Here is a 26,058-nt window from a genome sequence, read left to right as displayed (position 1 = left end):
TATATATATATATATATATATATATATATATATATATATATATATATATATATATATATATATATATATACACACACACACACACACACACACACACACACCACTTTCAACTGTTAATCTCGTTAGGACTTTTTCCGTACCGATCTATATTTTTCCAGTTCTGGCAAGACAGTTGAACCTGTCTACACTGGTCCAAAGAAGTCTTTGTTCCAGGACTGCACTGAATTAGATCGGTCTTTACCATTCCTTACACATAGTAACATCAAGCGACAAGAACAGGCGTGAGGGATTGAATGAAAGCAGCTGATATTAAACAAGATAGCATGCAAAAGCAAAATGTAATTTTAAGATTCATATTTCCAACATGACGGTCATTAGTGACTTGCGATGTAAATAGTGTGCACTCCCTGCTGAAAGTGGTGATACTACCGATACCACAACTTGGATCAAAATGTAAGGTCACTAAAACTACTGCAACTTTTTTAAAGGAGCCCACTAACATTAATTCAGCCGTTATCACTATTATAAATTCATATAGATAAAATTTGACATTATTTTCTGCCATAACTATATATAGACATTTCGTACTGATGCTTATATCAGTAAAGTACATATCAGACGCAGGTACAAGGCTTTCATTTGCTGAAACGCAAAATAACAGAGTTATTATATGTTAACTATATTCATGTGAAATATATGTACATTAAAGAATAATATCAAATTGGCTTCTTCAGTACCAGTGCTAAATTTAAAGGGTTTAATACTTATGCATTACATAGCAAGAGTAAGCCATATCATTACTTAACAGTAATTGTTGATAATATCCTCAGGAAATATGTTTCAGCGTGATGACGAGAATTTTATATGTATGCCACCGCTTTGCCACCAGTATTGGTAGGAATTTTAATGTATATACTCACTGCTAATCCCAGTGTATTGCTTTAATTATATCTCACTGTTAAGACACCAGAGGAATGATACGATGATTCTGATCCCACAAAACTTTGATGTCACTGCAATTTCTCCTCTTACTATTTCTTTTATCACCGCTTAGCGTTGGACTGTAAATCACCAGGATGCGCACTGAATTTAAAGTTGAGATTACAAGGGTGACAGTTGGTAATGGGAATTTAGTATCAGGTGAAGTTTCTATGCCTGTTCTAGTCGTCTTAGTTCAATTCAAGGTTGTATTAGAATTTATGGAGGATGGTAGGTGTGGTAGCGTGACATTATGGCTAGCCATCTCTGGACTGACCTTGAGCATAACACTTTTGACTTACCAACGTGGCTGCCATTAAGTTACCGAGCCCGTTTTAGTGTAACCCAAACCAACTGGGGTGTTTTACGCCCCTTTTATGAAACGGACTCATGTCCGTACTGTAGGATCAGATTTCATACTAAATGGGTCAGCATGAATTTAGGTAGGCTTAGGTTCTCGAGTTGTAATTCTTCCTAGTACACCTTGCGGGCCGCCCCATACATAGCCATCAAAGGGTAGTTGGAAACCCGAATTTAAAATGTATAACATTGATTATAATCATACTCAAAATTAGATAAATGTTTAAATCCATAGATTCACTGCCCTAGTTTAGCACTGTTCTAATAACACTTGGAACAGAAAGACCATACGAGCTGAGTGGATGTCGCTCTCCTTGGTCACTGAAGGACTCGAGGAGGGACTATTCCAAAACGATTGCAAGACCACTTAATAATACATCCTGCGATACTCTCCTACAATAACACTTTCACTTCAGTGATGAGACTTAATCATAACACTCAATTCAATAAATGGTAAGACCCAAAATGACCTAATTCAATATTAACACAACTTCCGAGAATGAGATTATTTTTGACTAACGAAATACACTTCGATTAAATTATGTCCCTTGTGACTTATAATACAGAAAACTCCTCAACTTAGGTTAAGGTATAATAATTAAGATTTTTGCCTAACAATTAATGGGGGGGGGGAAGTGTATGGTATGTAAGTGTGGTGACGAGTTTGGCTGATTCTGACTTGATTTAATGTTAAAATCTGTGGACCAGACGAAAAGCAGTGGTTGAGTCATGCAAGAACTTTGCTATTGAACATACTCTTAATCACTCTATTCTCTATAACTTTTAATGTGGAAACAACGGAAGAGGGAATTATGAGGCTTTATCACAAACCTCCGGACCAGACGAAAAGCAGTGGTTGAATCACGCATACAATTTTTTTTTTTTTTTTTTCAGGCCTATCGACCATTGGGGCCAAAGCCCCTGGTCATTAACGCCGTATATATATATATATATATATATATATATATATATATATACATATAAACATATATATATATATACATACATACACTCACACACGCTTTTATGCATATATACAGACACATTTTCATGCACGCATACATATATATATGTATATAATAAATTTTCTTTTATTTATTTTTTTGTATTGTTATTTTTTTAATTTTTTCTTGGTTTTATATTTTTTTATACCTTATATTATAAAGAAAAACCTAATCTGAAGACCCTAAAACTAATCACCTAACAGACAAATCGCTATCCTATACTAAATCCTACAGAGAAAAATAGCTAGACCTACACTAATAGTAAAAATACCTCGCCTAACAGTACACCATCGACTGCAGATATGTAATGCCTTTCTACATTACATACCTGCACTCATCACCTGGTGACTATCAGTCGAGGCATAACCTAATGTAGGGGACATCAATATATGAAAGGGAACCAGACGAGTCAGGAACATTTCGATATACATCAGCTGTCGGCCCTAATTATAATAACTTAAGCAAGATGGTATAATGTATTTACATAATTTGTACAAAAAGTGAAGGACCTCGCCCAACAGACCACCATCGACTGCAACTGCCCAATACCTTTCCATATTGAACATTTATACTCATCAGCTGGTGACTGTCAGTCGAGGAACGGGGTTTAATGTAGGGGACATCAATATTAGAAATAGATCAGTGAGAAGGAGGAACTACTTCAAATATGTCAACTGTCAACCCTAATTAATAGTACAATATATACATAATTACAGTCGATAAAAAACAAAACCATATAGTAAAAAAGTCACATCACTCTGATCAGTCCGGTCTCTCTCAAGAAAGCCATCAATTTATCAATCATAACAATGTCCCCATCACCCAGGATGGTGGAAAGGGTGAAGGGGACGTCTGCTGCACCGCAGTAATTTATAAGTGAAGCGCGTTCACGAATAAATCGCCGACAGTGCAGGATGATATGACTGATAGATAACACCGCATCACAGATGTCAGTGGGTGGGAATCGTTTTTCCATATAAGGTTTCATGTGAGTTATTAAGGTGGCATTAAGCCGTAACCGTGCCAACACTTTTTCTTCCAGGCGACTGGGACAGTTGGCAGTGGCCCAGTCGCCCAGGTACGGCTTACACGTTCGAATATTTAGTCTGGTCCACTGACCTTGCCACAGAAGATTTATTGATTTCTTTCCGAGAGAGAGACTCGACCGTAGATCACGAGGAACGTCCCAAGTCTCCTCGAGTTCTACAGCCGACTTTGCAAGTAAGTCAGCCAGCTCATTGCCGTAGATGCGACAATGACCAGGCACCCAGATCAGCGTGTATGACTTGTTGCATGAATGCAACTTATTAATGATGTGGCCCTGGATCTCATGAGAGTCCGTAGTACAAGATGCAACTGCCTGAAGGGCTGATTTTGAATCTGAAAATATAACAAATGAGTCATGCCTAGAATTGAGAGCATAATCTATGGCTTTGTCAATAGCAAAAAGTTCAGCGGTAAACACAGATGTATGAGTCGGCAACCGATACCTGAGGGCACATTCCGTCGACCATACACTTGCACCCACACATTCACTCAACTTGGAACCGTTGGTGTACAAGTGGTGGGACCCCAAGTGATGAATGATGATGTTATGAAACAAGTGGTGGACCTCCATCTCTGGCGCCTTGGCCTTTGGTGCTGGGAGCCATGATACATCCACTGTAAAGCCGGGTGGCTCCCAAGGCGCTATATTTTTTAGCACCAACTTGTCAGTCACTGAGGTCCACATCAAGCTCCTGAGTCAGTAAGTGGAGGCGAAAGGCAAGTGGCCGGCGCACCCCCCGCAGAAGGTGGTATTGACGCGGAGGGGTACAGGCCACATTGCCGATATTACTTTTCCTCGATGTTCTGAGGCCATAGGACCAAGCCAGGTGGTCACGACGAATACAGAGGGGAGGCACATTCGCCTCCACTTCCATTAGAGCTACACGGGTACACCGGACGGCTCCAAGACACATTTGCAAACATTTATTCTGCAACACATCCAATCTTTTCAGCGTGACATCAGATGCCGAGCCATACACCTGTGCGCCATAGTCTAGCTTTGATCGAATAAGGAACTTATACACCATTAATACAGATTTTCTGTCAGCACCCCATGTAGTACCCACTAGGTACTTGAGGACATTTACTGATTTATCACAACGAGCAAGCAAATCATTAACATGAATTTTGAAGTTCATCCAATGATCAAAATGTATTCCCAAAAACTTTACAAAATTTTGAAAAGGTACCGCCTGATTATCCAAAGTTAAACACAAATTAGGTATGTTACGATTAGTGAAGACTACAGCGGCACACTTAGGGACGGAAAACTTAAATCCCCACTGCAAGGCCCATTGGTGGACGGAGTCAAGGGCTGCTTGAATCTGCCCAGCCGAAAATTGTGCATTATGGGAAGAGTGCCATATTGCACAATCGTCAGCGAAGAGCGAGTATTTAAGATTCCTGGGGATGGGAGCTGATGACAGAATATCATTGATCATAATGCTAAATAAAGTAGGACTAAGCACACTTCTCTGCGGCACCCCGTTTTCCGGGATAAATATATCCGATGTTACGTTATGGGGGAATTTGACAGAGAAAGTCCTGTCCCTTAAGAAATTTGAAATAAAAATAGGCAAATTTCCTCTTAAACCGTAAGCATAGAGCTTCATTAGTATTCCGTGTTGCCATGTCATGTCATAGGCTTTATGGATGTCAAAGAACACCCCTATCATGAATTAGGCATATGCCTCTGCAATACAATGCTCCAAATTCATTAAATGATCTAGTGAATTTCTGTATTTACGGAAGCCACATTGTTGATCATTTAACAAATTCTTCGACTCTAAAACAAACAGAAGCCTATTGTTTACCATTCGTTCCATGACCTTACATAGACAAGAAGTCAACACAATAGGACGAAATGAAGTGGGAGCCATAAGACGACCAGCCTCTTTGGGTATTGGTATGACGTGCGCAAAGTGTCATGAGTATATGAACGTTCGAGACGCCCAAATCTCATTGAACAATGCTAACATCTTAATCAGGTTGTCCTGATTAAGATGCTGGATCATACCGTACGTGATGGTGTCAGGTCCAGGGCTGGTGTCTTTACAGAATTTAAAGGCAAGGAGCAGTTCATCTAACGTAAACTCTTGATTGTATGGGGAGTCTACGTCTTCTGTGGCAAAGTCTATTAACTGTAGCTCAGCCGTGCGTTTATGATGTTGAAAACGCGGATCATAATTGGCTGAGCTACTTACATGAGAAAAACTCCTGGCGAGGATGTTAGCAACGTCCATGGGCTCGTCATAGATGTTATTATTGATCTGCAGGGTGGTAATAGGGAAGTATGGGCCTTTATTATTTAATATTCTTATGGTGGACCAGACTTTACTTAATGGTGTTGTACGAGTCACCGTGGACACAAAGGACCGCCAGGAGTCACGTTTGGCCCTTCTTATTATTCTCCTTGCCTCAGCCCATGCCTGTTTGTATGTAATAAAATTTTCCTCAGTGGGCTGACTATCAAAAATCCTGTATCTCCTATTGCGTTTTCTTAATGCTTGTCAGCAATCCTGTGACCAACAATGTGCTCTATGCTTCTCATGAACTGTAGAAGTCTTGGGAATAGCAGCCTCAGCTGCGTGTAATATGAAAGTAGTTACATGTTCGACCTTAACATCTATGGTCTCCCCAGATATATCTAAATTGGCGATCCTTGAGAATGATCCCCAATTTTCTTTCTTATAGTTAAATTTTGGAGGTGGAGGGTCCGAAATGATGTCGCGTGTATAAGAAAGACAGATGGGTAAATGATCACTTCCCAAGGAGTCGTCGTAAGGGTCCCATGAGAAATGTTGATGTATACCAGGGGAGGCCAAAGATAAGTCAATGGCCAAAAAGTTACCAGTACGATCATGTACACGAGTCGCTCTACCATCGTTCAGTAGACAGAGTTGGACTGTAGTATTAGGTCGGCTACTTGCTGTCCACGACTATCAATCCTCAAGCTACCCCATTGATAGTGATGTGCGTTAAAATCGCCCAACACTAACTTATTGTCAGGAAGATGTTCGAAAAGTGAATTTAAAGCATCACTATGAATCGGGCTATGTGGAGGACAGTACAGAGAGCAAATAGACAGATACATGTTATTAAATTTTACTCTGCACGCAACAGCTTCCGGAGTAGAATTTAGAATCACTTCCGTTTGTGGGTGTGATTTGTGTAAATGGCAACTCCGTGACCTTCATATCTTCTATACGAGTGGTAGTGTTTGAACTTTGGAGGATCAGGATGATCCTCCAGGCGCATCTCCTGTAAGCAAACAACGTCTGGCCTGTGTAGTGAAAGCAAGATTGCTATATTTGGTAACTTATTCCCGACACCTCTACAATTCCACTGTAATAGACTGAATGCGGCGGTTTAAGATTTTCGTTGGGGGCCAGTGTGCTTGGTCTTTTTTTTTTTTTCGCCCGCCAGCAGGCGAGCGACTACCGGGGGACCTATCTCGGTGCTTGTTTGTGGAGATCTCCATAGTCTCGTCAATAACAAGGCTCCCAAACTCCACCAAGGAAGAGCTATTCTTTCTCTCCCTCGCTGGACCAGGAGCTGGAAGGACTTGAGGACGTGCTGGCTTGGTGAGGGTTGTCAAGTTAATTTTATCTGACTTGCCAGGCTTCTGTTTTGGCCGCACTGACTGCGAAGGAGCTGCGGCAGCTTGGGAGTACGAAGTAGCAACAGAGTTGGAGCGTACAGGAGGCTTAGACTGAGAGGTAGGGCGTGGGGATGAGGAGCAAATGTTAGGTCAGTCTGTGTCTCCACGGTGCACATCACAGGACGGGATACAACCGCCGATGCATAGGAGATATTAGGCTTGGGAGTTGCATGCAACTCCTTCACCTTCTTCCTGGCATCTTAAAAGGATATGCCCTCAGTCGCTTTCACAGTGCAGACCTCTTTCTCCTCCTTCCACTTGGGACAAACCCTAGAGGAAGTGGAGTGAGCATCCTTTAGTGGAAGCAACATTCAATCTCGGATGTATAGTGTTCAGCAGAATGTCCCACAGTCACGCACCTGCCGCACACGAAGTTGGAAGCCCGACAAGCCTTTTCGTGGTGTCCATAGAGTTGACACTTTCCACAACGAAGGGGGTTCGGGATGTATGGTCTGACATTTACTATTTCGTATCCAACTTTCACATTGGCTGGAAGAAATACTTTTCCAAAAGTCAAAATAACTGTTCCAGTCTTCGTCCTTATGCCTTCCGAAAGTGTGCCCTGCCCTTATATAAGCTGGGAGAACTGGTCCGATTGCATTCGAGGATGTTAACTTCCGGTTACAGCTTTCACGTTAACAAGTATGTCTTGCAACACTCATTTGGGAAATGACTTCTTTAGAGCTTATCGTATCTCACCAAGATCACACGACGGTGGAGAAAATTTGAGTAGCATCGAGAATAATCACATCAATTAATATCAAACCTTCGTAATGATGTTTGGATTCTATTTCATCAGTTAACCAACGTGGGAACGCACAATGATCGATATTTCGAGGTAACTAAATATATAGAATATTATGGACTGTTTCTCCCCTTCTGGCACTTTCTCAATTAGCATTTCTAACACTAAAATGAATTGAGACTGAAAGATATTTTTGAAGTTACTCAAGTAAGAGGTTATGAGGATTAAGCCAATTATAATGTTCGTCAACTCCGCTACCCGCGTGTTATATGGTGGGGAGGAGGGAGCGCGTAAGGAGAGGAAGGAGGGAGTGTGGTCGGCTGATGTAATAATGGGAATTACATGATACGTAGATGTTCACTTCTAACTTATCTATACGGTACAAAAAATCATTCTTATTTTATACTTATAATACACTTATACTAGATAACAGTTATTCACACTTATACTAAATTGTCCTTAATTACTAAATTACAACAATCTTACATCTAAGTTACAATTATATCTTAACCTATTTACTGGCACTACATCAGTACCCCGAAACAAGAAAGACCATGATGAATCCAAGTAGTCACTTACTAACCCAGGAGCTTGGTGTGGACCTCAGTGACTGTGACAAGTTGATGACTAAAAATATAGCGCCTAGGGAGCCACCCGGCTTTACCGTAGATGTAACATGGCTCTCAGCACCTAAGATCAAGGCGCAGGAGGCGGAGGTCCACCACTTGTTTCGTAATATCATTGTTCGTCACTTGGGGTCCCATCAATTGTACACCGACGGTTCCTAGTCGAGTGAATGTGTGGGTGCTAGTATTCTTACCTAATTGTATCTTTACAGGAATGAGTCAAGCTCGTACTGTCCCGTATCTTAAACTATATTTATCGTACATATCCTTAAATTTGTTAATTGTTTTGGCACACAATATTTCATTCGGTAGTGCATTCCACTGATCAATTGTTCTGTTTGGGAAACTGAATTTCCTTACGTCTTTATCACCTCTCTTCTTATGCAGTTTTTTGCAGTGTCCTCTTGTTGGTGCTTCCCCATATGTTAAGTAATCCCTGATATGCATTTATGTAGCATTATCATGTCACCTCTTTTCCTTCTCTCCTGTAGTGTTGGTAGATTCAGTTTATTTAGTCTTTCTTTGTAGCTTAGATCCTTTAAGCTTGGTATCCATCTTCTAGCGGCCCTTTGAAATTTTTCAATCTTGTCTATGTGTTTTTTGAGATGAGGACTCCAGACTACTGATGTATACTCCAGGGTTGGTCTGATGAATGATGTTATTATCCTTCTTAGCATGTCTTCATTTATGTATGTGAATGCTATTCTCATATTTGCAAGCAGTGTATACATGTTCCGTACCTTCTCACTGATGTGGTCAGCCGGAGATAGTCTGTTATCGATAATCGCACCTAGGTCCTTCTCTCTTTCTGATGTGTGTACGATTTTATTTCCTAACGTATAATCCCAATCAGGTCTTTTTCCACTTTTACCAAACTTGATTACATGACACTTGTCCACATTGAATTCCATTTGCCATGTATTACTCCATACGTGAAGTTTATTTAATTCTTCTTGTAGCTCTTTACAAGAGTCTGTGTTAGTAATTCTTCTTTGTATTTTTGCATCATCTGCAAACATATTTAGATAGCTTTCATTTCCAGTGTTACTGTCTATATCTTTCATATACATTAAAAACATGATTGGTGCCAGCACTGAGCCCTCTGGTACTCCACTGGTCACTTCTTTCCATGGTGAGTAGTTTCTTCTTAGTACTGTTCTCATTTCTCTTTTTATGAGAAAATCTTGCATCCAACAAAACAGTTTGCCTCGAATTCCTCCTTGATGGTATAGTTTCCATAAAAGTCTTTGGTGTGGTACTGTGTCAAAAGCTTTCTTGAAATCTAAATAGATACTGTCCACCCATCCTCCTCTTTCCTGTATTGTGTCTGTTACTCTGTCATAGTAGCTCAACAGAATAGTAACACATGATTTTCCTTTTCTGAAACCAAACTTTCTGTTATCATATTGTGTTCTTCGAGATGATTTACCCAAGCTTTTCTTATAAGCTTTTCTAATACCTTGCTTACAATACTGGTCAGTGATACTGGTCGGTAGTTATGTGGATTTTGTCTATTCCCTTTCTTGAATAAGGGGACAATATTTGCTTCCAAATATCAGGTAGTTTACCTTGACTCAAGGATTTCTTGGAAATTAAAAATAATGGTTTACTTAACTCCTCTGCACGTTCTCGTAGCACCCAACATGAAATTTCATCAGGACCATTTACTTTTCTTCTGTCTAATTTACTTAACTCCTCCTGTATTACTTTTTCTGATATTTGTATATCTGGCAGTATGTGTGGGCATGCTTGTTCCACAGAGTCCCTCTCAATTTTTTTTTCTTCTGTAAAAACTGATTGGAAATTCTTATTTAGTGCTTCACAAATATCTTTCTCTTGTGCATAGGTGATTCCCTCGTCCGTAATGGATTGTATTTTATCTTTTACTTTGGTTCTGCTTCTGGTGTAGCTGTGAAATAGCTTCGGTTGATCACTACTTTTATTTATGATATCCTCCTCAAACTGTTTTTGGGCTTCCCTCCTTATTCTTGTATAATCGTTTCTGGCCTGTTTGTAATTTTTTTTTATGCCCTTTCACTATTGTGTCTTCTGTATCTATTCCACAACAAATTTCTTCTTTCACATTCTGTATTGAACCATCTCTGTATTTTCTCTTCTGCTTCTTTGTGCTGTGGGATGTACTTCTGGACTCCTATGTCATAAAATTCACAGAATTTTTTATATACAGCATTTAAATCTTGTCCTCTAAGCTCATTTTCCCAATCAACTTCTAAGAAATACTTCTTTAGGTCATGATAATTTCCCTTTTTATAGTTTAGGCTCTTTTTGTAACTTTCATTGCTGTTAACTATGTCATATGCTATCCTGAAGTTGCAATTTAGTACTGCATGGTAGCTTTTGCTGAGTGGAGGGTGATATATGAAACTGTCAATATCATTTTCTTCCCTAGTAAATATGAGATCTAGCAATGAAGGTACATCGAGTCCTCTTTTGCTGGTGGTTTCCCTCAAATGTTGTGTTAGGAAAAACTCTTGCACGAGATCCAGGAGCTTTTGGTCCCAACAGCTTTCTTGGCTTATTATATCTAGAGTATTCCAATTTATATTTGTATTAAAATCTCCAGTTAGTATAGTTCTTTCCGATTTCTCTTCCATTTTATGTAGTAATGCTCTTAAACTCTGAATTGTACTCTCTGCCAGGTCCTCATATTCATCTCTTTCCCATGTGTTTGATCTGGGTGGCATGTACAAATTGGCTACAATTACTTTCCCTTCAGATGTGTTGATCTCTACTGCAATCAGTTCTACTTGTGAGGGATATCTAGTTCTATTTCTTTGACTTTTAGATTTTTCTTGGTTAATATTATAATTCCTCCTCCACTTTTTAAGTTTCTGTCTCTTCTCGATATATTATATTCCTCTAAGTTTAGTATGTCATTTGATATCCTTGGTGTGTGGTGGACTGAATGTGCCCTCAGGTATCGGTTCATTCACACTGATCTGGATGCCTGGTCATTGCCGTAGCTACGGCAATGAGCAGGCAGACTTACTTGCAAAGTCGGCTGTAGAGCTCAAGGAGACTTGAGACGTTCCTCGTGATCTATGGTCGAGTCTCTCTCTCGGAAAGAAATCAATAAATCTTCTGTGGCAAGGTCAGTAGACCAGACTAAATATTCCAACGTGTAAGCCGTACCTGGGCTACTGGGACACTGCCAACCATCCCAGTCACCTTGGAGAAAAAGTGTTGGCTCGCTTATGGCTTAATGCCACTATATTAACTCACATGAAACTTTATATGGAAAAATTATTCCCGCTGCACTGTGACATCTGTGATGCTGTGTTATCTATCAGTCATATCATCCTGCGCTGTCAGCGATTTATTCGTGGACATCCCCTTCACCCTTTCCACCACCCTGGGTGATAGGGACATTGTTATGACTGATAAATTGATGGCTTTCTTGTGAGAGACCGGACTGATCAGAGTGAAGCGACTTTTTTACTGTATGGTTATGTTTTTTATCAACTGTAAATATGTATATATTGTACTATTAATTAGAGTTGATAGTTGACGTATTTGAAAAAGTTCCTCCTCTCACTGATCTATTTCTAATATTGATATCCCCTACATTAAACCCCGTTCCTCGACTGACAGTCACCAGCTGATGAGTGCAAGTGTGCATTATAGAAAGGTACTGGGCACTAGCAGTCGATGATGGTCTGTTGGGAGAGGTTATTCACTTTTTTTACATATTATGTAAATATATGACAATATCTTGCTTGTTATTCTAATTAGGGCCGACAGCTGACGTATATGGAAATGCTCCTGACTCGTTTAGTTTTCTCTCATATATTGATGTCCCCTGTATTAGGTTGTGCCTCTAATGACAGTCACCAGGTGATGAGTGCAAGTATGTAATGTAGAGAGGGATTACATATCTGCAGTCGATGGTGTTCTCTTGGTCGAGGTATTTTTCATTTTATAATTTCTGTAGGTTCAGCTATTTGTCTCTTTAGGATTTAGTATATGTTAGCGATTTGTCTGTTAGGTTATTAGTTTTAGGGAATTTAGGTTGTAGGTATTATTTTTTTCCTAATTAGATAATGTAAGGTTTAAAGAAATAATAATAAAAAATGACCAAAAAATAAAAATAAATATAAAATTACAAAAAAATTAATAAAATATATATATATATATATATATATATATATATATATATATATATATATATATATATATATGTACGTGTGTATGAGTGTATGAACATGTATATGTATATATGCATTGATGCATGATATATATATATATATATATATATATATATATATATATATATATATATATACACTAATCACTCCAATATCCGACGTAATAGAGCCATAGGTAGGTCCAGATATTGGTTCTGTCAGGATATTGGGCCCGAGCTTATGGACTTGTACTTATGGACCCTAACTCAGAGAAACACCTATACAACTCCCTCTGGACATGCATAGCATCTATTTAAGACCCAAATCACACCAATAAGGCACATAAATGACTGAAATAAATGCAAAAGAAACATAAAATGAGGGTTTAGAAATATGTTCATACATTAATAAACATTCTGGTACTTATGGACCCTAACCTAGCCTAACTAAGAAAAACACATTCCTACTGCACATGCATAGCTCCTAACACCCTATTCACATCAATAAAGGACATTAAAGAGTGAAATGAGGTAAGTATAGTATGGAAAAAAGTACAGTATGAAACATTCTGCCTACTTACAGCAAGTCCCTGGCCACCTCGATGAATAACTGCCTCCTCTCGGACTCTGACAGTAAGAAGGATTTCCTTAAGCACTTGCAGTACACTGTTCCTGAAGTCTTGCACTGAACTTAGTCAATCACACACAGAAGTCCGTTCTCTTCACAGTGTGCACTCTTGTCTAAATAATGCTCCATTGTAAGTTACTAAGTGTTGCGCTTTAACTTTTCCCATTCTTATAATTTTCCAAAGCCAAAACAAACAAGTCTATTTACGTTAAATTTTGTTTCTATTGAGTCTTTTCTCTCACAGCTGTAAATCCTTAACACAACACACTGTTTTTTTTCACTGCACAACACTAAATTCCCGTGTGGTCTAGCGGAGAAGTTCTTGCTGTTTATTCACTGTCAGAGTCCGAGAGTATCACTGGCAGGCGACCTAGGGGGGGGTGCATCGCTGGGTCGTGGTGATGGTGTACCCACTGCAGACGACTCTGAAGACAGCCGCAAACTCACGTCGAGCGGTGACTCCACCGTGGCTGATGTGCTGGGCTGTGGCTCGGAGCATGAGGGCCTGTCTTTGGGAGGCAACGGAGTGGAGCCAGGGCTGGGCACAGCGGGGGTCACGGGCCTGAAAAAACTGTCAATGGTTGATTGATGCAATGACCGACGATTCTGACGATTGATGATGCGCTGCCTGAAAGCACACACTTCCTCCACGAGTCCCAAGGGCCCCATCTCCTGTCGCAGTCCGGGTGTTCCAGGTAGTCTAGGACGAACTCTAGATGTTCCCGGAGTGCGCTCAGCTTGGGGATGGCTGGAGTAGTGTCCTGCTGAGAGGAGTCCGCATCATCGTCGCCTTCATCATCGGAATCTTCAAGTTCGGTACTGACACCTGCAACCGAAGAGCGCGATCTCGATATCAGACAACGTCTGATACCCAGGATCGCCCTCATCATCATCCAACCACTCACGAACATTGTCCACATCTACAATGTCGCCGTGCATACGTAGCCATGCATGGAAGTCATCCACGTCAAATCCTAGAAAATCGTACTCCACATCCGTTCTGAAAAGCAGACGAGACCAACCATTTTCAAGAGTCTTCACAGGGACTTCCTTCCATGCACTAGCTTAGTTGTACAGCGCAGACTTGATGTTGTAGCGGCGAAGGTTTTCCAAAGTCCGCTTGCCTCGTGTGTCCTGTCCCTCCCTGCGCTCGTCCTCGTCCTCGAGAACAAACATCACCTCGTCCAGCAACTTCCTACGGTATAGGCGCTTTGTTGCCACGATCACTCCTTGGTCCATTGGTTGGATGAGAGCAGTCGTATTAGGTGGCAGAAACATGCACCTAATTCGGCCATTTTCAGCACCCAAGTCCTTGTCACACGGGTGGGCAGGTGCATTGTCAAGGAGAAGGAGGGCCTTTACCTAGTCGCGCGGGATTCCCAGGGTCTTTGTCTGGTAATGGATGACCTCCTTGACGAAGTGACGGTGGAACCAGTCTTTGAAGATCACAGCTGTGAACCATGCCTTCAAAGAATGGTACCAGACGACAGGAAGGACATCCATCACCCCACGAAGGCACCGAGGCTGCTTTGCGTGGCCAACAACAATGGGCTTAAGCCGGTGCATGCCGTTAGCACTGGCACAACACAAAGCAGATATCCGTTCCTTGGAGAGCTTGCGGCCAGGTACACGCTTCTCCGTCTCCTCGGCTAGAGTGTTCGTTGGCAGCAAGCAATAGAATAGGCCAGTTTCGTCTGCGTTGTAGACTTGAACGAGAGTGAGGCCCTCCCTGTCGATCAAGCCCTTCACCTTCTGCCGAAACTCGTCAACTCCATCCCCCTTAGCGTCCAATGCTTTGCCATGTGCTTTACGGTTGGTAAGGCCATGCCGTAACTTGAATGTAAAGAACCAACCCTCGGATGCCTTGAAGTCTAGGGCATCGTGAAGCCTGGCGAACTTCTCAGCAACAGCCTTCAGCTCCGTTCCACGTACCATCACACCAGCAGCACGTTGTTGTCAATACCAAATCAACGTGGATCGGTCGATTTCTGCAAACTTGGGGGTAAACATAACCTTCCTTTCCACGTTGCGTTTGCTTTTCGACGAGAAGTCAGCCGTGTACTGCATGAGTTTGTCTCGGGATCTCTTGATATCGAACAAAGTAGACCGGGCCAGGTTAAACTTGCGGAGAATGCGGGAAGAAGACCACCCCGCATCTACTTTCTCCAATATCTCCCGCTTCTTCTCCAGAGTCAACACCACTCTCTTCCTTTTCTCAGGTGGCGGGGCCATCATCACACACACTAAGAGGAGGCCTGAGAGCAGCAGGAGGCCCTGCAGCAGGTAAGGCACCACCACAAAAGCGATCACGTGGGCAGCCATAACGACGAGCGCGCACTCGCGGCGAGAGACAGGCGGAAAGTGGGGAGGATGCAGCGGCGCTCTATCGGACGTTGGAGGAATGACACGCCACAACAATGCTCTCCCGCGCTGCGCGCGGCAAGTTGAAATTGTGGGCGGGAAAAAATCGTTTTATTTTTTTATTTTGGGGGGTTTTCGGACCATTTTGGGAATACTGGATCCCAGGACAATTATGTCCGGGTAGTGGGGATGTTCGGATATTGGGCGTCCAGATATTAGTGATTACTGTATATATCTATATATATATATATATATGTTTGTATATGTATGTATATATCTGCCTAGGTATGTACATACATATATATATATATATATATATAGGCAGGTATATACATACATATACAAACATATATATATATATATATATATATATATATATAGGCAGGTATATACATACATATACAAACATATATATATAATTGCCTTAATGACCAGTGGCTTCGGCCTCAGTGGTCGATAGGCAAAAAAAAAAAAAAAATCCAAATAGTGATATATTCATTGGCTGATTTAAAGTTGATATAAAGTTGCACTGTTTCATTACAAAAAAAATATCAGTAGCCACTTTGAAAGTCCGGTTATCAATAATATAAGTTGGCAACTCCATTGCCGGTCCACTGGCAAATACGATTAACAGTAGCAAGGAACGTTTGGAATACTTCAGAAATGTGGTACTGTTGCTGTATCACGATTCTTAATATTATGTGGCACACAAGGGCTGCTCATTACTAAAAAATTAGCTCCGCTACATAGCGTCATTACTTGTGGTACTGCTACTTACAACAGTGGATATAAACTTACATGTATGTTCATTTTTACCGAAATGAATGAATGAATTAGAATTAATTCATTTACGCTTGAACCAGTGAAATAATGATGTCTGGAGAGACTGGCAAATGTACTGAATATCTAAGGATCATTATTAATCATAGACGATGGTTACAAATATTCCACAGTAGAGATGCCTCAATGACGAATACAGTAACATTTGTTATAAGTAATAACATTTAAATATTTCTCTAACAAGGCATCAGGCAAGTTTAATTCCCTTGATTGTGTGGTCAGTACACCAATATCTCGACTGTAATGGTAAACAAAGAGTCGTATGCTCACATCTGTTCTTTTTAATTAATTATACGCAAAAACCGATCAGTAACAATTGCTATTGCTAGTTGTATTATTTTATCATTATTCTTAAAAATCCTTATTCAGCTGATTTCTTCATGTCAATGTCCATTCGATTTCTCCAGCCAACAGGAGCCGCCTTCAAGTTGGGACAGGTCTCAGTCCATTATAAAGAGCATTTCAGAGGTCCAGACTCATTTGATCGGTCGGGACTAGTCAAGAATAGTTCGCTAAAATTCGGGTATCAATAAACAACTTTCTTAACCCCAAGCTTCATGTTGCTAACATAAATCTTTTCCTCGACTTGTCAGATGTCAGTAAGTCTGAGAGTCTGACCCATGCCGCTCTTGTCAGCATGCTGGCCACAGAGACATGTGGCCGTCAATCAGTCCTCCTGCTGTCGGACGGCTCAGTTTGGGCCTTCTCGGTCTTTAAGGTCAGTTACATTATGATATGCTATTGTGTTTCGAGCACCAGCTTGAACAGAAACACAAGTGGCCATTTTAGAGAACATAAAATACTCCTTATTGCATGACACAAATGTTTTGAACTTACACTCTTATAACTGCGCATTTTAAAGGTCCCCAAACAATATTCCTTACAAATATTAATGCAAAAGTCTTGGAATTCGAGAAGTTGAGGATGATTTGAATGGTGTCAGAATAGCTACTGCGTAATAACAGACTCTAAAATATGGCATGCCCAAATCACAATACCCAGCCACACACTGCCACATCCCACACTGCCCAGTTGCCGCACATCACATACGCCTCGAGTCACGTGAAAGAATTATACTCACGAAATGCAAATGCTAGGGCAATGCAACGGTTGTGGGTTAGCTAATACACTCTTCAGATGAAGTACATTATAGCAAGAATGGGGAGAGAGAGAGAGAGAGAGAGAGAGAGAGTATACAGTGCCTCACATCACCACACCTCATTCAAGTTTCTCTCTCATATCTCACACTACCAAACCTCACACTATCGAAGACTCGAACTTCTTCACCAACTGTACATTTTTTGAAAATAATATGAAGTCAGGAAAGGATAACCGTAATTATAGTCTTAAGTAATAATGTTAGAGCCATGGAAGAAGAGAGAATAACTTATGGAAGATATACTAAAACTGGACTTGAGAAGTTGCAGAAAGTAAAGTAAAAACTTAGGAATTAGATGCAATGGAATGCTCCCTGGCTTCAGTTTACTCTTCGCCTACTTTATATGTTATTTACCTAATGAGACCATTCAATAGGGATTTACCAAGCATTCCTGGGCATTAATTAAGATTAAATGCCAACACCTAAGGTACAGAGCACATCACAATGTAAGTTGTAATTATAAACAAAACACACCGATTAACATTTATATAAGTCCACACCAAACAGACATTCCAGTGAGTAAAGAACAAGGCGTCAGCAAAATAATTGTATTATTTACATGATGACACTACGGTCCGTCGTACAATCAGACAGTCTTCATCTGGAACTGCATCAGGAAAATCTAACACTGCTGCATGCAGTCTGTAAAATCTACTTTCATAGAAATTATAGTTACAGCAACAGAAAACAGAACAATTGTACTAGTTCTTTGGTATTAGAGGAATTTATTAACAAAGTTAAATTATTCTAAGCATTATGAGGAATTCTCATTTATACAGGGCGCTGCCGAGGAGCCTAAATGTGCTGGTGCTGTGCACCATGGGTGAAGTAGTTTTGGTGTCCACTCGGGAGCCAAATCTTCTCATGTTTCCCAGCACGTCACCGTGTGGAAAGACCATGCCTGACCCCGGCGAGATGCTCTCTACTATACTCAGTTGTTCTTACAAGGCGAAGATGCACTTGACAGGCTGGGGATGACTGGCTAAATATGCAACGGGTCGCCGTTTCCCTGGACGGTGTACATACTGTACTGTGCCTGAGGATGGCCCCGTAAAAGCAATTGTGTACCTGTGGTCGACGGGTCTGCATGTCAAGAGAAGTCGGGGCTAAGCAATAACAATAACAATGATTTAATCATCGGCAGCTCATTATCACACACACATACACACACACACACACACACACACACACACACATATATATATATATATATATATATCTATATATATATATATATATATATATATATATATATATATAATTTTGGCAGGTATTTCCTTTCTAACATTGTTCCATGACCATAAAATGCAAATTTTACCACCGTGCTGTGTCTCAGTAGATGGCAAGTTGCTTATGCGTCATCAGTACTTTAAGGTGTCACAGTATTTTATATAAAATGAATGAAGTTTCTTTTATCAGTTACGTTTATGAATATCATGTTATCATTGATCGATGTGTAAACTAGGTGAACCCTAACATTGCTCTGAATGGCGTCTTGAGTAAAAGAGTAACACCAGTGCCTCTTTTTAACAGGATATCACTAAGATACCCTCACCATGGGGTGTTGGAATATTCAGGGTAACTAGTGAGAATCATGACGCTAACCTCACTCAGTCATCACTGCCTCGGACGGTTGCACAGGCAAGAAGTGTAAGTTTCAACTTATATGCTGTAATATTTTAAGTTAGTAAAATAGATGCTAAATGGGATGATCTCTCTCTCTCTCTCTCTCTCTCTCTCTCTCTCTCTCTCTCTCTCCCACATTTCCTTCATCCCTCCTTATTCCCCTATCTAACCCCATCTATTTCATTCATACGTACGAGTATAACCCAGCTGACACCGTACAACAAATACAAGAACTCAACACTCAAATAAACAATAAAATATCAGAACAGCAAACACTAAACTGGAAAAATTACCTCCAAACACTTGACCACAAAACAAACATCAGCAAACTCTACAAAACACTAAACAGCATCACACTTTCCAACAGCAACACCACACAATCACACGCTGCCATCACAACAACAGACACCATACCCTCAAACAAACAAGCAAACACTCTTATCAATCACTTTTCACAAGTCAGCCATCTAAACCCTCATCCCGAAGACCGACGTATCATCCGACGTAAGAGACAGTTCCCCACAGACCCAGACTACGCACCTTTCACTTACAACCAGATGAAGCACATCATTAACAACCTCAGGCCCTCATCTGCCTGTGGACCAGACAACATAAGCAACATTCACCTTAAACACCTAGGACCACAAGGCATACAAGCACTCACCAACATATCAAACTACAGCTACTCACACAACATAATACCCAACATCTGGAAGCATGGCAGTATCATCACTATCCCTAAACCAAACAAAGACCCCACGTTACCCTTCTCACACCGCCCCACCACACTTCTCTGCACCCCCTCTAAAGTCACTGAACGACTGGTACTACAACTAGTCACACCTCACATTCCAATAGCCCAGTCACAACATGGCTTTAGGCCACTACACTCCACAAACACCCTTCTTACAGACCTTACACAGAGTTTTCGATGGCATGAATTCAGCTAGGACACCACACAGAACACTCCTAATCACACTAGACATTAGCAAAGCTTTTGATGCCATCCCCCGCCACAACCTCACAAACAAAATACTCAACACAAACATGCACAATAACACAAAAAGATGGCCGGCAAACTACTTAGCAGGCAGATGTGCACACGTAACACTTGCCGGTCAGTCTTCTAGCATCAGAAACTTCACAAACGACGTCCCCCAAGAATCTGTTTTGTCCCCTACGCTCTTTAACCTATACATGCACGACGTACCCACACCCCACACACCACAGATACACATAGCTTCCTATGCAGATGATATAACACTTACATGTATGCACCGAAATGCAAACACAGCTGCACACATCATTCAATCTTACCTCAACACACTACACGAATGGTTCACTACAAATAGGCTCAAAATAGCCCCAGCCAAATCTACAGTGACCCTTCTCACAAACTGGACAGCAGAACACAGTCCTCACCATAAACAACACTCCCCTACCACACGCACACACACACACACACAAAATCCTTGGTGTAACATACAATACATCAATGTCGTTTAAACAACACATCACAAACATTAAAAATAAAATAACACCAAGACTCAATCCTTTGAGGTCACTTGCCCATACAACATTCGGACACAACAAAGAAGCCACCACCACAGTATACAAACAATACATACGTTCAGGGATGAAATATGCAAGCCCTGCCTGGGCTTCTAACCTCACCAAAACACACTACAACACTCTACAGACCATACAGAACAAGGCCCTAAAAATGATCAGGCTGCACAGCTACTACACCCACAGACCACCTACATCAAGAAACCAAAGTCCTCAAAGTCAAGGATCACCTAGACATGAGAGGCCCCAGTTTCTTGCTGCAGCCTCCACAAACCCACAACATCCACTACAATATATGGCAGCACATCCATCCACACCAAGGAACATCAAAACAACACCCAGCACACGATACCATACACAAATATTGTCATCTCTCCCCCCTCGCCCACCTAAGACCAGCTTCCAGTAGCATACCCACACTCAGATCACTCGGCGCTCCATTCAGTCACTTAAAGACAACACACAGCTGCATGCATGGCCTCCTGACATCCACCCTTCTGAATCCTAGCTTCCTCGTGAGGACAGGGTCAACCTGGCCAGGCTAAGATGTGAGCACCATCCAGCCCTCTTAAGCTACCGGAAGAGGCTGGATGACTCCATTGCTGATGCCTGTCCAGGATGCAACACAGCACCCCATACTACATTATGGAAGACTGCATTGCACACAATCACCTACGCCAACAACACAACATACACTCTTTGAGAGCTCTGTCGGAAAGCCCGGTTTCGGCCATGGCCTTCCTAAGGGACTCGGGGCTGTTCGGTCAGACTGCCTAGGGAACAACTACTACTACTACTACCCAGCTGACCCTCCTTCTCCCCCCCCCCTTTTTCTTCCCTTCCTCCCTATATCCCTCACCTTATGACCTTATGTGTATGATGATGATGATGATGACACACACACACACACACACATATATATATATATATATATATATATATATATATATATATATATATATATATATATATATATATGTATATATATATATATATATATATATATATATATATATATATATATATATATATATATATATATATATATATATATATATATATATATATATATATATATATATATATATCGCCAGACGCCTTAATCTCATACGGGGTAGCCACAAATAAATCGCCTCCACGTCGCCCTGTCCCTCGCCATTTCACTGCCCTGCTCTCAGCTCACACCCCCCTCCCTCATATTCCTCTCCATCCTTGGACTCCCCGTCCTCCTCTCCCCCTGCACCTCACTCACATACATACACTCTCCTCGTCAGTCTCTCACTCTCCATCCTCTTCACATGGCCAAACCACCTCAATGTTTTTCTCCTAACGCTTCCTATCACATCCACATCCACACCACAACGCTCCTTCACATCCTCATTTGTCACTCCGTCTCGCCATGTGACTCACATGTTCCTCTCAAATAACTCATTCCCACTGCTCTCACACTTGACTTGTATCCCTCCAACAAGGTCCAAGCTTCGCTTCCATACGTTAGAGTTGGTATCACAATACTGTCATGTAGTAACTTATTCATTTCAATGGTCACTTCCCTGTTTCTTATCACTGCTTTCAAGGAACCACAAACCTTTCTTCCTTGTTGTACCCTTTCAAGCATTTCACCCTTCAAACTTCCATCCATACTCATCACACTACCCAAGTACTTAAACGTACTCACATTTTCCATTTCCTCCCCATCCAATCTCACTGTACATTCACAGACTTCACTTATCTCGAATACCATAACTTTACCTTCCCTACACTGACCTTTAGATTCCGTTTCTTACTCTCCCAGACTCATCCACCAAGCCTTGTAGCTCCACTTCGTCTTCACTTAACAGCAGAGTATCATCTGCAAACAACAGTACAGGGAGTTTCCAAACACTGCCCTCTTTCCTTTGGGCCACTCCAACATCCACTGCCCTACTTTGTATCTCTTTTATAACCTCATCCATATACAGATTAAACAATCATGGAGACATGACACGTCCTTGTTTCTACCCAACCTTCAAATGGAAAAATTTACTCAGTTCACTGTCCACACGCACTGCAGTCTTAGCACCCTCATACATACTCTTCACAGCATTCAACAACTTCCCATCTACTCCATATATTCTTAATATTTCCATAATCCTTGTCCATCCACCCTGTCATATGCTTTCTCCAAATCCACGAAGGCCACATACAACTTCTTTCCCTTCTCTAGAAGCTTTTCCACATAAGGTCTAAGAATGAATATCTGATCTACACAACCTCTTCCCTTCCTAAAACCTCCCTTTTCTTCTCCAACTAATTCCTCTGTTATTTCCCTATCTCCGTCAATCAGTATCCTACCATATCCTTTTCCTATTACACTCTATCTATCTATCTATTGCCAGACGCCTTAATCTTGCAAGGGGTGGGCATTTGACCTTGAGTTATTTATTTTAAGGGGAGGGGCACTAACCCTCCACCAACCCACTTGTTGACACGTAGGGAACACGTATGGTTTGGTTATATGATTACCACCCAGCGTTGTAAATGGTTTCTTGGCTTACAGGAAACCATTTGGCTTGTCACTCAATGTGAAGCCACCTGTAAAGGAAAGAAAAGCAATAAGAAGTGACAGGAAAGATGGGAGAAATAGGAAGAGAGGAGGGCAGGCACAGAAAAAGAATGATAAAGGCTAATGAAGAAATAGGCAGCACTACATCATGTTAGTGGAAGATGGTCGCCACCACCTACACTAATAAAACAAATGCCCCTATGATTACCACACACTTCTTTTTCCCCTTTTCCTTTGTACAAGGGAATAATTATACTTGACTTCTAGTCCTCCGGGACTCTACCTTCCTCCCAGGCCAACCTGCACATCTTTCACATCCATTCTATTACTATCTCTTCCCCATGCTTCAGCATTTCACCACACACTCTATCAATTCCTGGGGCTTTCCCCATTTTGACTTTCTTCATTGCTTCTACAACTACCATCCTATTGATTTCCTCCTCTCTTCTCACATCCCTCCTTCACGCAGCCATTCCTCAGCCACTTACACTCGCATTACTTCTATTCTTTATGTTCAACAATTCATTAAAGCGTTCTCTCCATATGCTCACTTTTTCTCCCTTCTCAACTAGTAATCTACCGTTTATATCTTTCACTCCTTGATTAACTTCAGTGCCACCCTGTCTGACTCTCTACCTCTTTCAAGAACATTTTCTTACATTCCCTGCACTTATATATATATATATATATATATATATATATATATATATATATATATATATATATATATATGTAAGAACATTTTCTTACATTCCCTGCACTTATATATATATATATATATATATATATATATATATATATATATATATATATATATATATATATATATATATATATCATCATCATCAGCTGTTGAGGTCAACCGCAGGACCGACTTATCCCTACCGAAGCAGGGACGATACAGCCAATGTATCTCTACCCAGTGGCTCAGGCTGTCTGGTAGAGACTGTATGTCGGGTAAAAAGTGCTTGTGAGTGTGATTGTAGTGGCTTTCGATGTGTGAGTAGTCTGTGAACCAAGTGTAATCGGCCTGCCTGAAGCCGATTGGGTGCGAGCATACTAATATGCAACACTGGTTAAACCACAGCACCCCTTGTGTCAGCCAAAGTAGCAAGTGCCTTGGTGAACGCTTCCCAAAGTTTTTACAACTCTGGCGGGAGGCGAACCCTCGCTCACCAGAGTGCGAATCGCACACTCTACCACTGTACCACAGAGGCTCCATATATATATATATATATATATATATATATATATATATATATATATATAATGAACGGATCTTGATTTTTGCTCTCTTTTGCATTGTTTTTATTTTTTCTTGGAAGGAACGGTTTTGCGGGCTCCTGGCCTTTGGTTCGTTCTTTTTTACATTATATATATGTATAAATATATATAGATAGATAGATAGATAGATAGATATATCTATTTATCTATATCTATCTATCTTTCTACTTATATATATATATATATATACGCATCGACCAGTCATTGTTTATGGATGAAACGGGTCTTAGTTTAGCAGAAACTGTTACCTCTTACAGATCACCATTTCGATATGTGAATGTGTCTTCCATTTGTACAACTGATGGTAATGTAATATCAAGACACACGATAATGTCAGTATCTCACTTTTCTTCGGAATCAGATTTACGTTTACTTTACAGCGCAATCGAAGTCCAAGTATGAATGTACTGTTTTGTATGGTCAAATGATGAACTTCAGCCAGTATATGAGCATTGTTTAAAACAAGCTGAGGGTTTGTTTAGCTGGTGACAAGGTTGTACTGCGTGACTGTGTTGGTTGTGAGCGACGACCCAGCCTTCCTCGCCGTCTTCGCTGAGTCCTCCTTCAAGAGCCACTTCCTGCTGGTCCAGACAACGAGGCTGCTAGCCTTCACTCGCCTGCCTCTCCACCGCTTCCACACCCTATACCACCTTCACAAGACCCTATCACGTACAAACTCACTCATCGCCGTCATCGATGACAATACTGAATTCAGGTAATTTTCATCCATCAGAAGGATTATCTTCATAACCATTGCTTTGTTACTGTTATATTCATAACTAATAATAATAATAATAATAATAATAAAAAATATAATAATATTATTACAACAAATCCTCCTCGTCCTCCTCCTACTACAACCATTACTAATGTTATGGGTGCTAGAATGCATCAAGAGAAGTATCTTGAAATGGTTTGTCCATGTGGAGAGAATGGAGTGTGTGTGTTCTTTCCTAATTGTTCTTACCTAATTGTATCTTTACAGGAATGAGTCAAGCTCGTACTGTCCCGTGTCTTAAACCATATTTATCGTACATATCCTTAAATTTGTGTGAATTGTTTTGGCACACACTATTTCATTCGGTAATGCATTCCATTGATCAATTGCTCTGTTTGGAAAACTGAATTTCCTTACGTCTTTATCACCTCTCTTCTTATGCAGTTTTTTGCAGTGTCCTCTTGCTGATGCTTCCCCATATGTTAAGTAATCATTTATGTCTATTTTCTCCTTCCCTGATATGCATTTATATAGCATTATCATGTCACCTCTTTTCCTTCTCTCCTGTAGTGTTGGTAGATTCAGCTTATTTAGTCTTTCTTCGTAGCTTAGGTCGCTTAAGCTTGGTATCCATGTTGTAGCGGCCCTTTGAACTTTTTCAATCTTGCCTATGTGTTTTTTGAGATAAGGACTCCAGACTACTGATGCATACTCCAGGGTTGGTGTAATGAATGATGTTATTATCCTTCTTAGCATGTCTTCA

At 40.8% G+C, this 26,058-nt stretch overlaps 2 protein-coding genes across 2 annotated transcripts in view; both read left to right on the top strand.

The window, feature by feature from the left end:
* Nucleotides 1–26,058, top strand: part of LOC145407423 (uncharacterized) — a 583,744-nt gene that overhangs the window by 334,246 nt on the left and 223,440 nt on the right. The window lies entirely within an intron of this gene.
* Nucleotides 25,174–26,058, top strand: part of LOC145406073 (uncharacterized) — a gene marked incomplete at its 5' end in the record, with an annotated part of 204,237 nt that continues 203,352 nt past the window's right edge. The window contains one exon of the mRNA XM_080277262.1: nt 25,174–25,292. Within this exon, the coding sequence (XP_080133388.1) occupies nt 25,174–25,292 (119 nt within the window). The remainder of the gene's footprint in view (nt 25,293–26,058) is intronic.

This window comes from Coenobita brevimanus, chromosome 8 (assembly GCF_032717465.1).
Source record: "Coenobita brevimanus isolate Jiangsu-jjx chromosome 8, ASM3271746v2, whole genome shotgun sequence".
Classification (NCBI taxonomy): domain Eukaryota; kingdom Metazoa; phylum Arthropoda; class Malacostraca; order Decapoda; family Coenobitidae; genus Coenobita; species Coenobita brevimanus.
Note: the sequence above shows the minus strand (reverse complement) of the source record. Positions and strands in the feature narration are given on the sequence as shown.